At 47.8% G+C, this 18,830-nt stretch overlaps 1 protein-coding gene across 1 annotated transcript in view; it reads right to left on the bottom strand.

Annotated features, from left to right (window-relative positions):
• CWC27 (CWC27 spliceosome associated cyclophilin) overlaps positions 1 to 18,830 on the bottom strand; it is an 873,807-nt gene that overhangs the window by 688,762 nt on the left and 166,215 nt on the right. Inside the window, exon 9 of the mRNA XM_085631671.1 lies at positions 11,802 to 11,838. Within this exon, the coding sequence (XP_085487797.1) occupies positions 11,802 to 11,838 (37 nt within the window). The remainder of the gene's footprint in view (positions 1 to 11,801; positions 11,839 to 18,830) is intronic.

The following is an 18,830-nucleotide window of genomic DNA, read 5'->3' as shown; positions in this document are numbered from 1 at the left end:
GAAGCTGGAATAGGCTCCTGATAGTGGCCCTTGTGCTCTGTAGGTGGACTGTGTGACCACAACACTGCCAAGTGTGCCATTGGGTCAAGACCAGTCCTGAAGTAAGTGGACTTTGTCACTGTGACACTGCCAAGTGGGTCATTGGGTAGAGAGGGGTCAAGAAGACTAAGTGACCATAGAGATACCCTAGATGGTACCGTACAAAGATTTGAGATTGTTGCCTCGAGGCACTGTGTGCCAAAGATAGCGCTTCACGACAACTGCACTGAAGTGTATCTGTGGCGAGTGGCTGGTGTACTCAACAATAATCAAGTACTCAGCAGAGATCCCGGAGCAAGCTGAGATCTGTAGTAGTAGCCCGTAAGAGACCCACCTTCAGATGCCTCAACTGCGCCGTGAGCCTGCAAGCCATGTGCTGTGTGATGGCTGCCAGGCTACTCGAAGAGGACTGCCGTGTGCTGGCAGGAGGCTCCTGCCTGCTGCTGAGGAGATTCCACTGCCACAGCAACGCTGCCTCACACTTCTCCTGGACTGCCGCAGGCACCTGGCATCATTGGTGAAGGGAGACAGAATGCAGCAACCCCTACTGCAAACATGGACTGGTTAGAGACGGACACAGCCAAGTGCGGCCTGAAGCTGCTAACCTGAGCTTGGTGAGAGACGATGGGAGGAAAGCACAAGCTGCACCCACCCGTTCACCTGACTGACCCTGCTATGAGGGGGGTCACAGTACCAGAGGGAGGAACCCACCATAGTCAGGTGACGATCTAATCAGCAGGGCCCACTAAGAGCACTAAGCCCGCACCCGGGAATTGGTTATTTGTGCATAAGTGTATATGTAGTGACCAAATACGTTTTTGTGTAATGGAAGTAGTTGTCTCTTCACTGGGCTGGACATTGATTTTTGTTGTGCTGGGGCAGTGGGTATTGATTCTTGAGCCTGAGTAATGGCCACACTAACGTCCTTGAGAAACTTGTGACTACTCACCTGCGCTACCACTGAGAGTCACGTGATTTAATACACTGCCTAGATTGCAGGGCCTCCACAGGGGCAGCAGAACTAAAAGGACTCAACCCCCACTGTTGTGGCCCAGAAGCCCTTGCCTGTCCGATGGCTACCTGAACGGGGTCTGACACAGGGATATAATCTATGCAGACAGAGTACGGTTTATTTTATGACAGTTTGCTGCCATCTTACAGCTCGCTGCTGAATGAAAGTGAAACCTTGACCCAAACATAGGGTTGTGCAGCTTTCGATTATCACAGAAGCATCTATTACGCCAACAGCTCTATGACAGGTAAAGATATTAGTCACTTAATGCTTGAACGGAAGTACAGGACAGATTGCGCGAGGCCACCCATCCAGGGCCGGCTGTATCGCTGGTGGCGCCCTGTACAACAATGTTTGTTGGCGTCCCCCACAGACTCCCTCACTACCACCCTTTAACACACCCTCAAGTCTCCATAACCACTCTTTCTCAGATGTATTTAATTAGTTATATAACGCCACCTATACCAGTGTAGGGTGTCAGAGCACTTTACATCACACATACATTACACAGTGACAATCAATCATGTGTGTGTGTAAATCAGTGTATAGGAAATGTTACATAAGTCAGAGGTGAGTCACATGCCATCCATACTGGTAGACAGTATAGTTTTAGAGTGCTTGGTCTGGAGAATAAAGATTCAGAATTTAAAACATAGCCCCATGGTTGGGGGTTGCAATTAATAATAAGGATTTTTTTTACTGGAATGAACCCTTTTTGAAACATTAGAATAACGAAAGAGGGAGGAAAAAATCATAAAGCTTTAATCTATACCTTGCAGTTTGCATGCAGCTCTTTGATGACAGTTATTAGATCACTGTTCTATGTTAGGATTTTAACATCAACACTGCTAGTAACAAAAGGATCTCTCTGACAAAAACACAGACCTATTTAAACTATATGCACTTTGTGATCTGCATATTACAAATTCTTTGCAGCAGGCATATTAAACCTCTGTGCTATCATAAAATGAGTACAAACTTACACTAGACAAAACTCATTCTCTATCTAGGAAGCACATTAATCACCAGAGTTATCTTGACATTTTTACTGTTGTATGAAACTTGCGGAGGCCAGCAATGCAGCAGCAAGTGCATTTAAAACTATAAAATACTTCCAAACACAGCGCCCCCTCGAAGAGTCAGCACCCGGTGCGGTGGCACCGGTCGCACCCAGGGCCGGACTGGGAACCAAAACCGGCCCTGGCAAAGTGCTCGGGGGTGCCCTGTAACAAAACCGGCCCCCACCCGTGCGGCGCACCGGGGGATTGCCCGGTGCCCGCTACGGCCAGTTCGGCCCTGGTCGCACCCCCCTAGAGCCAGCCCTGCACCCATCATTCAACAGAATGCAAGAGAACAATTTCAGGTTAAAATGAGAGCATCCACCCAACATAGAGCCACAAGACTTTTAAAGCTTATGAGGCGATAAGAAACCACCTATAACAACAACACACCTATCAACTTTTCAAGATTAAAATGAGGGCGATATTTAAATTCAGATTTGTAGAGCACGACTTATCACTCCAGGGTGTATTCAGGTGCAGAAGATGAGCCGAATTAGTCGAACAGCCAGGTCTTGAGTGCTCTCCTGAAGTCAGCAAGGGTGGTGGAGGTCCATAGGTGGAGGGGCAGGTCATTCCAGGATTTGGCAGTGAGATAGGAAAAGGATCACCCCCCTCCTCGGGCCCAATGGATGCATGGCACATGTGTGAGGGCTAGGTGGACAGAGCGGAGTTGTCTGGTGGGCTGATGGAAGCTCAGTCGGTGGCTGATGTAAGCTGGTCGTATGTTGTGGAGGGCCTGAAAGCATCAGTGAGTAGTTTGAAGTGGCATCTCTTCTTGATTGGGAGCTAGTGGAGGTCTCGGAGGTGGGGGTTATGCTTGTCCGTTTTGGGAGATCCAGTATGAGTCTGGCTGCTGTGTTTTGGATGTTCAGGAGCCGTTTCAGTAGTTGGGTTGTTATGTTATGTTATGTTAAATCAATTTATAGAGCGCACTGTTACCAGAGGGTGTCCTGGCGCTATAGCAGTTTGCCTAAAAAAAGTATCGAACAGGTCTCTCGTCCAGAAGCGATGCCAGCGCCTAGGCTGAAAACAGCCAAGTCTTCAGATTTTTTCTAAAGGTTAGGAGTTCAGTGGTGGACCTTAGAAAAAAAGGAAGTTCATTCCAGGCGTTGGAAGCTTTAAGCACAAAACTCTTTCCACCCCATTTGGCCTTTTTTACCCTAGTGACGACTGCCCGTTTGGCTTCCCTGGAGCGCAGGGTTCTCACAGGGACATACCACTGGAAGCGCTCTCTAAGGTCCCGCGGCCCAACTCCATGTAAGTATTTATGAACTATGCAAAGGGCCTTAAAGTGGACCCGTTGTTTCATGGGGAGCCAGTGCAGATCTCGTAGGCCGTTTCTGATTGACACAAACCTTGGGGTATTTGTCAGCAACCTTGCTGCCGCATTCTGTGCCATCTGGAGTCTGATAAGGTGTTTATTATGAACTGTAAGATACAGACTATTGCAATAATCCAGGTGGGACAGAACTAAAGCGGAAACTACGGATCTGAAACTTTCAGTTAAGTAGGGTTTCATTTTTATCAGGGTCCTTAAAATAAAGAAGCATGTTGAAACCACTCTGCTTACCTGGTCCCCAAAGGAAAGCGTGTTATCAACAATCACCCCCAGATTTTTTACTTTGGGTGCTGGGGGGGGCGGAGGGAGGCCCATCTCACTGGGCCACCAGGCCGAGGACCAAAGGCTGGAGTTGTTCCCCAATATGATCACCTCTGTCTTGCCTGCGTTTAATTTCAGGCAATTAGCAGCCATCCAGCCAGTGATGGCAGCCATGCAGTCATGGCAGTTGGAGGCTTTTGCCACTTCGTTCCCTTTTTGAAGGGATATCACTATCTGGGTATCATCGGCATAGGAGGTTAACAATAGGCCGAACGATCGCATAAGGGTCGCTAGAGCTTTCACGTAAATATTAAAAAGTGTGGGGCTCAGGGAGGATCCTTGCGGAACTCCACATGGAAGAACAAACGACTCAGAGATATCTACTCCCAGATCCACTGTTTGAGTTCTGTTTGTCAAGAAGGACTTCAAAAGGTCCAAGGCAGAGCCCAATATTCCGGCCTTCGATAACCGTCCCAGTAGCACCTCATGGTGTACTGTATCGAAGGCCGCCGACAGATCCAGCATGATCAGAATAGCTGAACCTCCTTGGTCTACGGTCTCCCGGATCTCTTCTGTAGCTTTTATCAGAGCTGATTCCGTGCTATGACCAGCACGGAACCCGTACTGAGAGTGGTCGAGAAGGTTGTTTGTTTCCAAGAAAAGGCTTAATTGCACGTTCATAGCCTTTTCCATGATTTTTGCAGGTAACGGAAGACGGGAGATAGGCCTATAGTTATTGGGGTCTTTAGGGTCAAGATTAGGTTTTTTTATGAGAGGTAGAATAGAGGCTATTTTCCAAGATAAAGGGTATTGGCCGGTCACCATTATCTGGTTAAGTAATGGAGTGAGGGTATTAGTGATAATTTCTGGAGACATTTTAATTATTGTAGCTGGATAAGGATCCTTGGGGGAGCCGGATCTACAACCCAACAGCAGATTGGCCACCTCCTGGTTGGCCAACGGGGTGAAATTATTAAATGTGGGGGTGTTGTTGGAAAACATCGTATCAGGGCTTTCCTCAGTGGGGGATCACATTGGCGTGTTGAAGGATGAAAAAATAACTTCTACTTTATTTAAAAAGAAAGAGGCTAAATTGTTACAGAAATCAGAATAACTGTGCAGGATAGGCTTAGGGGGGGGGGGTGGGGGGGGGGGGGGTAAGGAGATTGGTAACGGTTCTAAAAAGTTCCTTAGCAGATGATTTGGCTTCTGTAATCTTGTTGGAAAAATACGCCTTCTTTTCAATCAGCAGCGTGGTTTTGTAGGCTAAGAGGCCGGATCTGTAATGATCTCTATTAATAGGTTTGTAACCATTCCTCCATGTGCGCTCCAATCGTTTGCATTCTGATTTCAGCCCCTGGAGGTTTTGCGAGAACCAGGGAGCAGAGGGTGTCCTACGTTTAGGAAAGCACCATTTGACAGGGGCCAATTTATGACAGGCCGAATTAATCCAATCGTCATAAATTGCTGATGCTTCCTCTATATTTAGAGGTAGATCTGGGACTGAGTTGGTCAAGGCTTTACCCAAATTGGACGGATTGATATTTTTCCATGTCCGGATGGCTATCCTATCCCTGGGTTTAGAGTGAGAACGTAAGGTGGAGGACCGAACAGTACCAAAAATGATGGCAGAATGATCAGTCCAAGGTAGTGGCAGGGTGTCCAGGATGGGCAAACAGGGAATGTTTGTAAAGATCCCATCTAGGGTATGGTCGGCCTTCTGTGTGGGGCCAGATACCTGTTGCTGGAGGTCGCCGGCACCCATGATTTCTACCAGTCTGGCCGTCTCAGGATCCGTGAGGTCCTCAAGGTGGAAGTTGAAATCGCCTAAAATGGTGAAGGATTTGGCACATAGACCCTCTTCCAACAGCGAACCAATAGAATCCATGAAACTCCCTTTAGTGCCTGGGGGCGGTAGATGAGCATCGCCTTGAATGTGTCTTGTGGACCGTATCGCACACTGATTGATAAGGCCTCACACGCGCTATTGGAGGCATCCTCAAATGTGGGCTGAGACTTTTGTGGTAAATAACAGCCAGCCCACCACCTTTTCTTAGTGGGCGATCTAAGCTATAACAAGAAAATCTGGAGGGGAGGCTTTAACCAGGTCAGGCCCGGACGCATTGTCCGTCCAGGTTTCTGTGATAAAGGCCATCTTAACGTCCTGGTCCTCAATCAAGAGGGAGCATTCTTCACTGTGCTTAACTAAGGATCGTGCGTTTACGAGAAGGCATTTGAACTTAGGTACAGCCTTAGGCAACTCTGCTCCTAAGCTGCCTAGGGTACGGGTTTTACTTGGAGATGCCAAGATGAGCAGAAGTGAACAGGAGCAGCATCCACAATGTGTGGGCAGGGCATCTGGTGTAATGCTAGGTGAGAATCTAGGGCAGTGTGTTTTGCCTTTTGGTGGATTTAATTTTTATAAGGCATCCCTTGAGTATTTCTGATATTCTGGTACCGGAAAGACAGGGTTCCTATCCCTGAGTCCGTCCCGAGCGCGGACGGGCGCAGACGGGCTTGCCTTGAGCGCGCCTTCGGTTGTGATTCAAGCATAAAGTGAGTTTGCGTAGTCCAGGCGGCTGGTGACGAAGGCCTGTGTTACATTTTTCCTGGTGCAGGGTGGGATTCACCTGAAGATCTTTATTTATTTGTATTTATTTTATTTGAATAGTTTTATAAAGCATGAACAAGACCCACAGGGGTATCAGAGCGCTGTACAAAATTAGCGCAAGCACAATGTGAAAGTAGGTGAAGTTACAACATAGGGGAAAACATTCAGGTTAAGAGTAGGGGGTATCAATGGTGTCCTAGAACACGAAAAGTAAAATATCATAAAATAGAACGCACCAAAGAAGTGCAATACGAATCAGGGAATTTTAACAAAAACAAGAGCGAGATCACCAGTTAATGCAATTAAGGAGTCATCGAGGCTAGATCAAAATAACGTAAAAGCATACAATAACGCATCAGTGTAGTACAACAAGAATTAGGGTATTAATAAAAAGAAGAGCATGATCACAGGATGAGGGAGTTAACGTTCGTTCAGGAGTAGTCGTTTGACAAGTTTTTTAAAGGAAGTGGTGGAAGGATTGGATCTGATCTCGGATGGCAAGGAGTTCCAGACTCTCGGAGCAAGACCAGTGAAAGCACGAAGCACTCAGAGGATGTGAAAATTGAGGAGGTTACGGAGTTCACCTGGCGCTTCATGAAGAGCTTGCGGTCTAGTATGATGCCCAGGTTCGGTTCCTGGTCTGGGTGGTGGGGGTTGGTGCCTGTCCTAGGGCAGAAGATTACCAGGAGTCGTCCCAGGGGGAGGGAATACGACCAAAGGTGAGCCCTTCCGTCTTGTCTGTGTTCAGTTTTAGGCAGTTGGTCTTCATCCAGTCTGTGACGTCGGTCATGGCTATCCGGAAGTTCGCTCTGGTGGTGGAGGTGTCTTCAGTGAGAGAGAGAATGAGTTGGGTGTCGTCGGCAAATGAGATAATGTTGAGTCCAGGGCTGTGGACAATGGTGGCCGGCAGAGTCATGTAGATGTTGAAGAGGGTGGGGCTGAGCGAGGAGCCCTGGGAGACAACAGATGGTGTTTTTGAGTTCGGAGGTGAAGGGTGGGAGGTATATCTTTGCGTACATGCTGTAAGAAACGAGGTGATGAGTTTGAGTGCATTGCCGCTGAAGTCGATGTGATACAGTCTGTTGACCAGGATGTGGTGGTATACAGTGTTTAAGGCTGCAGAGAGGTCGGGGAGGATGAGGGCATCCTATTCCTGTGGCGTGGCAAACATTTTGCTTGTCAAGAGAGTATTTGCTGGAGGGCTGTTATAAATCTTGAAGAGGTGATACATTTTAAAGCAGAATGGGTTAACAAATATGGTTAGAACTGGACAGTGTCGATTTTTGAAAGTCTTAAGTATTTTTCCTACAAAACGTACGTAACCTTATTGCGAAGATCTTGGTCTTAAAATAAAACTAAAACAAAGCTTATTTTTATAAAATTGGTGTGGATCTCCTTTTTAGGTCGAGCCTAGAACAGCGCATGCGCTGTTGCTCGAATTTTTGTAAGGGGATTTTCAAAGTGCTGCAGCCGCTGGCCTAAAGCCTGCGTGCATGTGCGCGTGAACGCGCGCAGCCGCCATATGTCTCCTCACGGTACTGTACTTCATGAAGGCGCTTTTGCTATAATCGGGCACCGGCGCTTTACTTTTAGTGTTAAAAATAAAGCGCCGGTGCCGCGATTATAGCAAAAGTAAAGAAATAGATGCTGGTTTCCATTTCTTTACCTTTGGTATAATCGCGGCTCCGGCGCTTTACTTTTAATGTTAAAAATAAAGCGCCGGTGCTGCGATTATAGCAAAAGTAAGAAATAGATGCTTGTTTCTATTTCTTTACCTTTGGTATAATCCTGGCACCGGCGCTTTATTTTTAATGTTAAAAATAAAGCGCCGGTGCCGCGATTGTAGCAAAAGTCAAGAAATAGAAACAAGCATCTATTTCTTTACAAAGAACAAGCATTGGCATAGCCAATAGGTCTCGCTTTTGGGACCTTATAAGTATTTATTTATGCAGCACAATTTCTTTGGTGCAACAACAACTGTTGCATGGCTAAACACTTACAAGATCCCAAAGGCGAGACCTATTGGCTATGCCAATGCTTGTTTAGTTGTGTGTCCTTTATTGGTCTAAGTTGTGCAATAAATGTCTTACGCCCCTCTGTATTAGGCCAAAATCTGCTCACCCACACTATCACTAATTGACTTGAGCACGTTAGGTTTACATTGAGTCATGTACACTTCTGGGTTATCTCTGGACTCCGTGCACAGTATAACCACCTAGCGGCATACCATATACAGAGCCAGCTTCCTATAATCTGTAAAGCTGGGAAAACAGATAGGGATATCATCAACCCTCGTCCAGATAGATTTGACAAGATGAACCAAAATGGACAACCTCAGGTCTGACAGACACTGTTCAGGGTAAATTTTGATATGCAGATTGCTCATTTTCTTTTGAGAAGGCACAGACATACATAATTATATTTTTGTAATATTGTTTGCCACACACCTAGACCAAAAAGATCTATTAAAAATAAGTTAAACAGCACAGTTAGGATTAGAAATGTGAAAAGATAGTAACTACCCAGTATTTTAAGAGCTAACAAAAAAAAGGCAATTAATTCTCTTTCGATTTGCTACAACTGTAAACCTTGCAACTCCCTCATAATTTTCCTAAGGTAAGCAATAATTGAGTGCGTCCTCCGTTACGTCAAAAGTTTGAGTTTATGGGCATGGTCCACAGTTGTCTAGCACAGTGTCCCCTAGAATCATTAAATTCTTCTGCAAGCAATAAAACCTGCCATTATTTTACAGTCACTCTACAAAAATGTGAGAATAGTCTTTGTTCATGTCAAAAAATAGTTATAAAGGGCTTATTACACCTTGCGATCCTTTGTTGCGTGTGAAAACACATGTTAATAGAAAGACTCTTACACCAATAACAGTTACTGAGCAGATAAAAAGGTTTTATGTTTTTCTGAAACCAATATGAGAAAGACGAATTTAAACTTTTAAGATTAGTCCACAAGCGGACTATGAATGACAAAATATGAGCAACCTTCATTTTTTTTTTTGGAAAAACCTTTATTATTCACAGTTTCATCATCCTATAGCATACATTCACCATCTAAGGCGTTGAATCGGTTATACAATAAACACATGGTTCCAGACAGTATGACACAGCCATTCAGCCGGCAACCCAGGGGTCCGGCGGCGTTGTACGTGTTGGCATTATCACAGGAATCAGGTGTGCGCTTTGTTAAACAGCAGGTCTATGTTGTTTTTTGGTGGTTTGTCGTGGTGTTCCTTATTCGTGATATCAGCGACAAAGGATGGCGCTGTATTCCAGCCCGCATCGCGGCTAACTCGGTCGCCACTCAGGTCCCTATCTGGAGTCGTGTAGGACACCGTGGTTAACCTCAAGCGTAAAGGCCTTCGGTCAGTACAGCGTCAGTGTCGTGCTCGCAGTGCGGGCCGGAGCGCGGCAAGAACGTTTCGGTATAGCTCACTGAGACATAGATGCTAACGTTTAGATCCGGCGAATCCTGTCTACAGCATCGCCGTTCGAGTCCATGTGCAGGCTACGTGGCGCGCCTCCGTCCCCCCGGCGCTACACCCCTCAAGCCGCTGATTATCGGGGTACGCCTGGTATTCAATACAGTGTGCTCTTGTCAAGATCTTGCTGCTCGCTCTGGGCGTACCCGTCCCTGATAGGGTGTGTGCGTCATCGCTGCTCTGCTGTCAGTAAGCGGGGCGCAATAAGTAGGGTAGCGCTTCGGGGACGCCTGACAACGCATCCACCGTCTGTTATCTGTGATTAGGTAGGAGTCCGGTCAGGGAACTCGACCAGTAAACAAACTGTCCCCTGCGCTTATGCGGCGATAGGGGGAGTAGGGGTTAGGTTTATAAATTCAAACGGAATCAAGGGGGAGGGGGGGGGGAGATCATCCTGTGTTAGAGCGGGGGGGCGAGCAGCCGCCGAGCGGGGCGCAGCGGAACCGCGCGGTACACGCGGGCAGCAGCGGGCCGGGGGAGGGAGGGGAGGGGGCTTCCTGGCAGGTTGGGATCTCAATGCGCCAACGCCCACACCCTTTTTCCTGGTGCATAGGGTGCTCCGCTGTGTTAAAATATGAGCAACCTTCATATGAGGTTTTTCGAAAGACTTCTCTGGAATCTAGAGATGGGATAAGTGATAGTAGGAATATACTTTCAGATCCTGTCTGGGGCAGTACCTGTACGCATTTATGTATGATATAAAGGCTGTTAAATCTGACTTGCGATTCAATGGGGAGCCACTGCAATTGTTAGCTGTAGCAAGGTGAGGAGTGAGTGGTTAATCTTGAAGCCTGATCTGGTTGCCTGCAGATGATGCAACAGATTTATTGTGCCCACTGCACTAGGCTAAACGTGATCTTACCAGGGTGGACACCCCAACTTTTTTTACTTTCAGGGGTGAATTATAATAGTCATTTTACAAAGCTGAAAAGAACAAGCAGAAATCACTATTAAAAGTAGGGCACGTACCCTAAGTTTAGAATCTATCTTCATACCAGACTTACAACTGATTCTGTTGGGGTTGGAAATATGCCCATGTTACATGCAAGAGGTGATAAGAGCAGAGGAGGGGCTCCCGACTCTAACAAGCACCGGAGTTTCATTAAAATTAATTTCTAGCCACTCATCGTCAGAGCCGGAGTGGCTTTTTATTCAAGCAGGAATTTTCCTGGTGGGCCGGCGCCTGCGAGGCCGGTTTTAGATGCCCTGGGCCGCTGCTGGCGTTTCTGTTACTTTCCCCAGCTCATGTTATTAATTGCAACAGGCACAGGGGCTTCATAGAGGGTCGAGAGAAGGAGAATGGAGGGATGGGAAGAGAGAGACAGAGCAAGGAGAGGAAGGAAGGGGGCATGTTTGAGCACCTTTGCAATGACTGCTTTTGGGTCCACAGTGCGGCCCAGGTATTACTCATTTGATCGAATCTTTCTTTGAAATTCTAAGAGCTCCACACGGGACATCAGGCCACAGCGTAAGAAGTTATAAAAGCTATGTACAGACTGTGCATATCATTAGCCGCAGTAACAGGATTTTACCTCATATTCTTGTACATTAGCAATGGCAAACATTAATAAAGTAAACCTAGATTTATATATCTTGCATGCAAGCAATTAGAACACCATGAACCAAAAGAAAACTTTCATAATATCAATTCATTCATAAAAACCCATTTCATGTGACAATGAAAAGTATCAAAGGCCATAAATGGTGATATTTCGGGATATGTACAATATTTATAACATCGCTAGAGGAGGTGCACTTTCAAAATAAGTCACAAGGCAGAAGCGCAGTGGGGACACGCACGTGGCTCACATGGGGCCTGAGGAGGCACATGAAGGCAGAAGAGGGCTAGGAAATGAATGTTGAGCCTAAAAGACTTAACCAAACTAATCTAATGTTTGATCATTGAAAAAGCTATATTCATGTGGCATACACTACCTATTAACAAATTTACCATTTCGAATAAAAGAAGAATACCAATTACTCACTTCATCTGATGACCTTTCGTTTTTCTGGCCTTTTTTGCTATAGAAACAAGAAAGACAATAAACTGTTAGTAGCACGTTATTAATGCAGCATAAACAGTAGGAATGTCAGCAATGTGTATGCCCTACCTACTAGCTTGCGCAACGACCCATTGTAGGAGGTGGCTTAGGATATGGTGAACACTTATTTAAGCGAAGCACCTTGCATTAATCCAGACAATGATTATGGTGCTTTTAGTGGTCTTAGACAACCCCAGAAAGCTCAAGTGGTTGCTGTAGAGAGCAGCCTTCAGGCTTAGTCCAGAAGGAGTGTTTAGCAGCTTGCTGTACCAAAACGAATCATATATTATAGGTTAAGCGAAAAAGAACCCCACAGTGTAGTTATAAAAATAAGTATATTTATTATACAAACTCACTAGCACATTGGTATATCTCCTACCCGAAGACATCACACACACACACAATACTTGAATTGTAAACAGGTACATAAGCACAAATACACAGTGGTCCCCAGGGGGAGACCAGACCATATACTAAAGAAGTGGAATGGGAACTGCAACCGAAGTCGGAACCTCGACCAGGAGACTTAGAAGAGCTGGGGGCATAAGGAACCACCTGAGGCAAGTACCCAGAAATCCCACGGAGGCCTTGTGAAGAATGGAAACACAGCAGCGTACTCAATGCAAGTCAATGGGAATGTCGCGTTGCAGTTATGAAGAAGGACCCTTCCCAGTGGACCCTGAAGAAACCCCGTGGAAGTCAGAAGGTTGGAGAGTCACCCCACCCATGGATACCCCAGGAACCAGGAAACCTACACCGGGGAAGCTGGGTGCATAGGTAAGAAGTGACGTTGGAAATCGCCGTAGACCACAATGTAAGACTTAAGGAAAGGTGCTGCTGGCGACGAAGGTGAAAGAGTCCGGTGGAATCCAAGGATGGATTCTTGAAGAGCAGAACCTGCAAGCAGATGGGACAGAGTCTATACCACTCGGAGGTGAACAGGCGGCACGAAAGAGAAATGACCACCGAAGAAGAAAGAAGTAGAAGTGATGACGGTGAACTTGTCGGGCAGCTGTGAGGAACTGGCAATGCTGTGGAAGACTAGGAGCCGTTCACGAGCTGTCCCACGTCGGAAGTCAAGAACCAGGGGGTCGGTGTTCGGCGGGAGCACCAACAAGCCTTGGCAGCAGCAACGGACGTGGTAAACAAAAAAGGAGCAACGTTGGGACCAGCAAGGCCCAAGGGACTCACCAATTGCAGGAGTCGAAGCAGGCCCTGAGCAAGCAGAGGAGCCCACTGAAGCCAAAGAAGACCCTCAAGAGGACCCACAGGCCAAAGGCACAGGAGTCAAGGGGACCTCGAGCAGCTCACCAAAGATGCAGACAGATGACGCGGTGAGTACGAAGATCTTGGTAGCACAAGATGCTGGATCTCAAAGATCTCTGGAGAAGAAAGTCAACAGGCAATGGCAATTCAACGTGGTGCACAGGGGTACTGCTCTAGCGGTTCCAATAAGGGATACTGAATTCAAACTTTGTGAGAAGACAGTGCAGGCCTTGAGGGAGTTGCAGAATCACCACCTGTGTTGCTGAGCCTTTTGGAGTCTGTAGGACATCAGGAGCAGCGACCGGTCAGCTTAGTTGAAGTGCCAGCAGACGCAGGGGAGTGACTCCTTCACTCCAAGGGAGATTCCTTCAGATGTCTTTGGTGCCCACAGGCCTGGAGAAGAACCTGTATGGAGCCCAGCCACAGACAATGCAGAAGACTGGCAGGTCGACGAGACCAGGAGCAGCAAAAGTCTTCCACATGCAGTCTCGGTTCCCAAGGTGAAGTCCAGCGAAGTCCAATGTGCCCAGATGGTTGAAGATGAAGTGGTTTTGGATCTGAATCTTGTCCCATGACGAATCTGAAGAGCCACCCACAGGTAAGCCCTTAAGTCCCCCAGGGAAAGGGTTGGGACGATTCAGAGATCACTCCCAGAGGAGGGGGCTGGAAAGAGGGGAGGATACTCCCATATCCTTTGACCAGTTTCGCACCAGAGCGGGAGCCAATGGATCCCTGAACTGGTACTAACTGGAGTATGCAAGGAGGGCACAAAATGTGCCCTTCAAAGCAGTCTGGTGGCGCCGTCAAGCGCCCCAACCCCAGCCCAATACACTAAGTCCTGTCTGGGAGGTGGTTACACCTCCCGGTAACAGGAAACCTTATTGTTCTACCTTCTCCTGCTCGAGCCTGGCTCAGGAGTAGGAGGGCAGAATCGTGTCTGTGTTTGGCAGGAGCACTAGCTTGGTGTTAGACCCTGAAAAGCTGGTACCGAGAATACAGGAAGATCCCTAGGGGAGCCCCCCAGTACATGGGATCCTACATCCAACATCGGAATCGGTGTTGGGGTAGGATTCCAACATGTTTGATACAAAACATGACCAGTTTCTGTGCAGCCAATATATAGTTAGACATCTCGTAATTGACTTGATGTCCACTATATGTATAAAATGGTTGACGGTACTTACAAAGCCGGGAGAATCAACTCCTAGGTTTGTAGGGGTGTCCTGTTCATGCAGGGCACCCTCACACTTATAACCAATCACCCTGCCTTCGGATTGAAAGGCCAACCTTAGGGGTGACTTATAGGTTTTAAGTGCAGTGACCTCAGATGTAAGGAAACATATCTGTTGTGAGTGGTGCTAGCATCAACTCACACAGGCTGCAATGGTAGGTCTATAGTCACAGTTTGAGTGGTCTCTCATGGGTGGCATAATACATGCTACAGTGCATCCCTGGTGTACTTATGCCCTGGGTACCTTAGTACCATATACTAGGAAGTTAGAAGGGCACAACAGTAGCCAATTTGGAACATACCAAAGTAATTACCATAGTCCAATTTAGGGAGAGCGCACAGTGACTGGGGTTCTGATTAGCAGGATCCCAGTCAGACTAGTCAGAAAAGCAAAATGACACCAGCAAAAAAGCGGGGGTGACTGTGCAAGCAGATCCTACTTTCCTACAACACTCATCTAGCAGGGTGCACTAGCCCTTAGGCGAGAGTACAGTGGCATGAGCCCTATACCCCTACAGTGTCTAAGTCTATTCTTAGACAGTGAAAGTGTAGTAAAGCCATAAAGAATATATGGTCTGGCAGTTGGTCATCACTAACTCCACAGCTCCATAACTGCTTCACTAAAACCTGGGAAGTTTGGTAGCAAATTACTCAGCACATTAAACCCACACTGGTGTCAGTGTGGGATTTAACATAAAATGCCCTCAGAAAGAATCTTAAAGATGCCCCCCTGAAAAACTACCAGCCCTGGTGTGGCTCCTGAATGGTTGCCTGCCATTTGCCACCCCCAGACAGGTTTCAGGAGTTTTAGGAAGAGAGCCTACGTTCTCTAGGTCCAGAGACAAAGCCCATCCTGGGCAGAGCTATAATGCTTCTCCCCCAGGATGGGCTGGGTCCACGAAGGGGGCGCTTCAAAGGCCTGCTGCCTTTGGAAGCTGTCCCAAGCAACTGGCTCCCACCGGTTCTGCTCTCCACTTTTGGTGGGAGAATAGGCAGGAAAACTAAGCTAGGAAGAGAGGTGTGCCCACCTTTGCCAACCCCACCCCTAAGGTGGGGGAGGCGAGGCGAAGAATACATCATAGACCCATCCATCTTGAAGATGAGAGGACTCAAACAATTATGGAGAGGCTCATGCCCCCTCTCACTGGAGGGTGGCATAATATGGGGTGTACCCAATCCAAGGAAGGGACCCATTGGTCCTGACCTGCACACGCCTTTAAACATCCCTAAATCTAGTATTTAGGGGCAACCCTGAGCCTTGCCCCTTCAGAATCGAGGAGCAAAGAAGAAGGACCGAAAGATACTTGCTGACCCAGGAAGAAGATGGGGACAGCAACTCCTTTGACCTCAGCCCTACCGGCCTGTCCCATCTATGACTTGCATACAGCAAAAACCCCAGCGAGTCCAGCAGCCAGCAATCTGCAGAGCCCGGAGGACCTGACCTCCCTGCATGCCCCTGCATGAGCAAGTCACCCCTACAGCCCATAGAGTCCAGTCTCCCGGGTTGTGAAACAGACGTATGACATATAGAGGGGCACCGTGTCATTACGCAGTGACCATCTTGGAACTGGCTACAACAAATCCTATCATGTTTGGTATCAAACAGGTTGTAATCATATCTCACACACCGTAAACGGTGTGGGAGGTATGACTTGACGCAAACATGTTGGAATCATACCCCCACACCGTAAACGGTGTGGGAGTATGATTCCATGCACAGTAAAGCTCCTCTGGGAGGCCCTCGGTGCTCCTGGTACCAGTCTTCCAGACCCGGACAGCAAGCTAGGGCTACTGTCGGCCAGGGACACGTTTCTCCCTCCTGCTGCTGAACCAAGCTCGGGCAGAGGAAGGCAGAACAATAGGTATCCTGTCACAGGGAGGTGTGACCACATCCCAAACAGGATTTCTGTACTGAGGCAGGGTGGAAGCACTTGCCAGCGCCACATAGTCTGCGTGCAGGGCACACTTGGTGCCCTCCATGCATAGTCCAGTTCAAACCAGTTCACGGAGCAGTTGGCTCCTGCTCTGGCATGAACCTGGACAAAGGACAGGGGAGTATCCTCCGCCTTGTCGAGACCCTCCTTAGGGAGGGACCCCTGTATCTTCCCAACCCTTTTCTTAGGGTACATAAGGGCTTACCTGAGGGTTGTTCCCTAGATTCGTCGTGGGACAAGATACATTTTCGACACCACTTCTTCTTCAACTGCCTGGGCACTCTGGACTTCGCTCTGGGCATCAAGGCTGCGACCGGGAAGACTCCTGCTGCTCTTGATCTCGTCGCCCTGCTCGTCTGCTGCGACATTTGTGCTTGTGCACCATACAGAAACCTTCCAAGGTCTGTGGGCATCCAAGACACCTTAAGGAAATTCCCTTGAAGTGAAGGAGTCACTTCCCTGCATCTACAGGCACTGCAACTAAGCTGACAGGTCGGCTGATCCTGAGCTCCCACGGACTCCAAAAGGCTCAGCAACACAGGTGGTGGTTCTTCACATCCCTGGAGGCCTGCCTTGTCCTCTCACCAATTTTGAGGCCTGTGCATCACGTCGACTTGCAGTTGCAAATACTTGTTGGCTTCCTTCCACCAAGATCTTCGGGCTCCAAGTAGCCCCAACCTCAAGCATCTCCAGTGACTAAGGTAGTCATCCTCACCGCATCTTCTTGCATTGTGGGCTTGCATCTTTTGTGAGCTGCTCAAGGCCCTCTTGCGACTCCAGTGCTCCAGCCTATGGGTCCTGTTGAGGGTCATCTTCATATTCTTTGGGCTCCCATGATTACTCAGGGCTTGCCCTGACTCTCATGCTTGTGGTGAGTCTCCTGAACCTTACTGGTCCCAACATTGCACCGTCTTCAACTTCCACGCTGGTTACAGTTGCCAAGGCTTGATGGTGCTCCCGCCGGACACCAACCCCTCAACTCTCAACATCTGATGTGGGACAGCTCGTATCCGGCTCCTGGTTGTCCTCAGCATCCCCTGGTATGCCCAACTGCAGTCTAAAGGTCACCGTCAGCTTCCCTGCAACACCCGACATCGGTGGACATTAGTCTTCCGTGCCTCCTGGTCACTCCTGAGTGGCATAGACTCTGTTCCCTCTGCTTGCACATTCGTCACATCTTGAATCCACTTTTGGGTTGCACCGGACACTTTCACCGTCTCCAGCTTTGGCACTTTTCTGAAGTCCTCCATTGGGTTTGACTGCAGTTTCCCACGCCACTTCACACCTATGCACCCGGCTTCCCTGGAGCAGGTATCCTGGCTCCTAAGGTATCCACAGGTGGGGTGGCTCTTCAACCTTCTGTCTTCCACGGGGTTTCTTCAGGGTCCGCTGAGAAGGGCCTTTCTTCTTTAAAATTGCAACCTCGCCTTACCTATTGACTTGTATTGATCCCGTGGCTGTGTTCCCACTTAGCACACAACCTCTGGTTACTTACCTCGGGTGGTTCCTTGGGTCCCCAACACTTTTTAAATGTCTTATAATAAATACCTATTTTTATAAATACACAGTGTGGTTCTTTTTCACTTAATCTATACTTATAAGATTATGTTCTGGTAAAACAAGATGCTTACACTCCTTCTGGACTAAGCCTGAAGGCTGCTCTCCACAGCTACCACTTAAGAGAGCTTTCTAAGGTTGTCTAAGACCACTAAAATCACCATAAGGGATGTCTGGATTGGTGCCAGGAGCCAACTTACATAAGTGTACACCATATACCAAGCCAGCTTCTCACACCATGCCACTGTCACAGTCAAGGACAGCCTGAGTGGGTGTTCTGACTAGGCCAGAACCCACTTCAGAACCCATGGTTAACTCTACTAATCCCTTGGGAGCTGTACTACCGTTAGTACTGGTGATAAGGGGTCTAGTTGCGTTAGGGGCAGTGGTAGTAGCTTCCTTGGAGTTGACCTTAGTACAATTAATATCCCTTGGCCTGTGTCCCTTTTTCTTACAGAGGTAACACCAAGGTTTCTTACCAGAGAAAGTGGAGGATTGAGACCGACCCCCAGAGGTAGGTTTTGGGGACCTTATGAAGACTCATTTTTGTCTTTAACCTTCTCCCCACCCTTCTCCTGGGCTTTAGAAGAATCGTGCTTCTTCTGTTCACCACCACCATGAGCTTTTTGCTTAACCCTGGTTCAGACCCATTTGTCTGCCTTCTTTCCCAATTCTTGGGGTGAGGTCTGATCAGAGTCCAGCAGTTACTGGTGCAGTTGCTGATTTTGACAAATATTAGGGATGTGCTCCCTCATCAACAAACTGTACAACCCCTCATAGTCACGCACCTTGCTTTCATGAAACCAACCTTCCAGAGCCTTAATAGCATTGTCTATAAAATGAATCCAGTCTTGGGTGTGTGCCTTCTGTGTGTCCCTAAAGTTAACCCTGTACGGTTCAGTGGCTAAACCAAACCCATCTATGAGGGCAGTCTTCAAGACTGAACAATTATCTACATCCTGTTCTCTAACAGTGAAGAACTCT

The sequence above is a fragment of the Triturus cristatus genome, chromosome 2_1, assembly GCF_964204655.1.
Source record: "Triturus cristatus chromosome 2_1, aTriCri1.1, whole genome shotgun sequence".
NCBI classification, from domain to species: domain Eukaryota; kingdom Metazoa; phylum Chordata; class Amphibia; order Caudata; family Salamandridae; genus Triturus; species Triturus cristatus.
The sequence above is the reverse complement of the archived record's forward strand: the minus strand, read 5'-3'. Positions and strand labels throughout refer to the sequence as shown.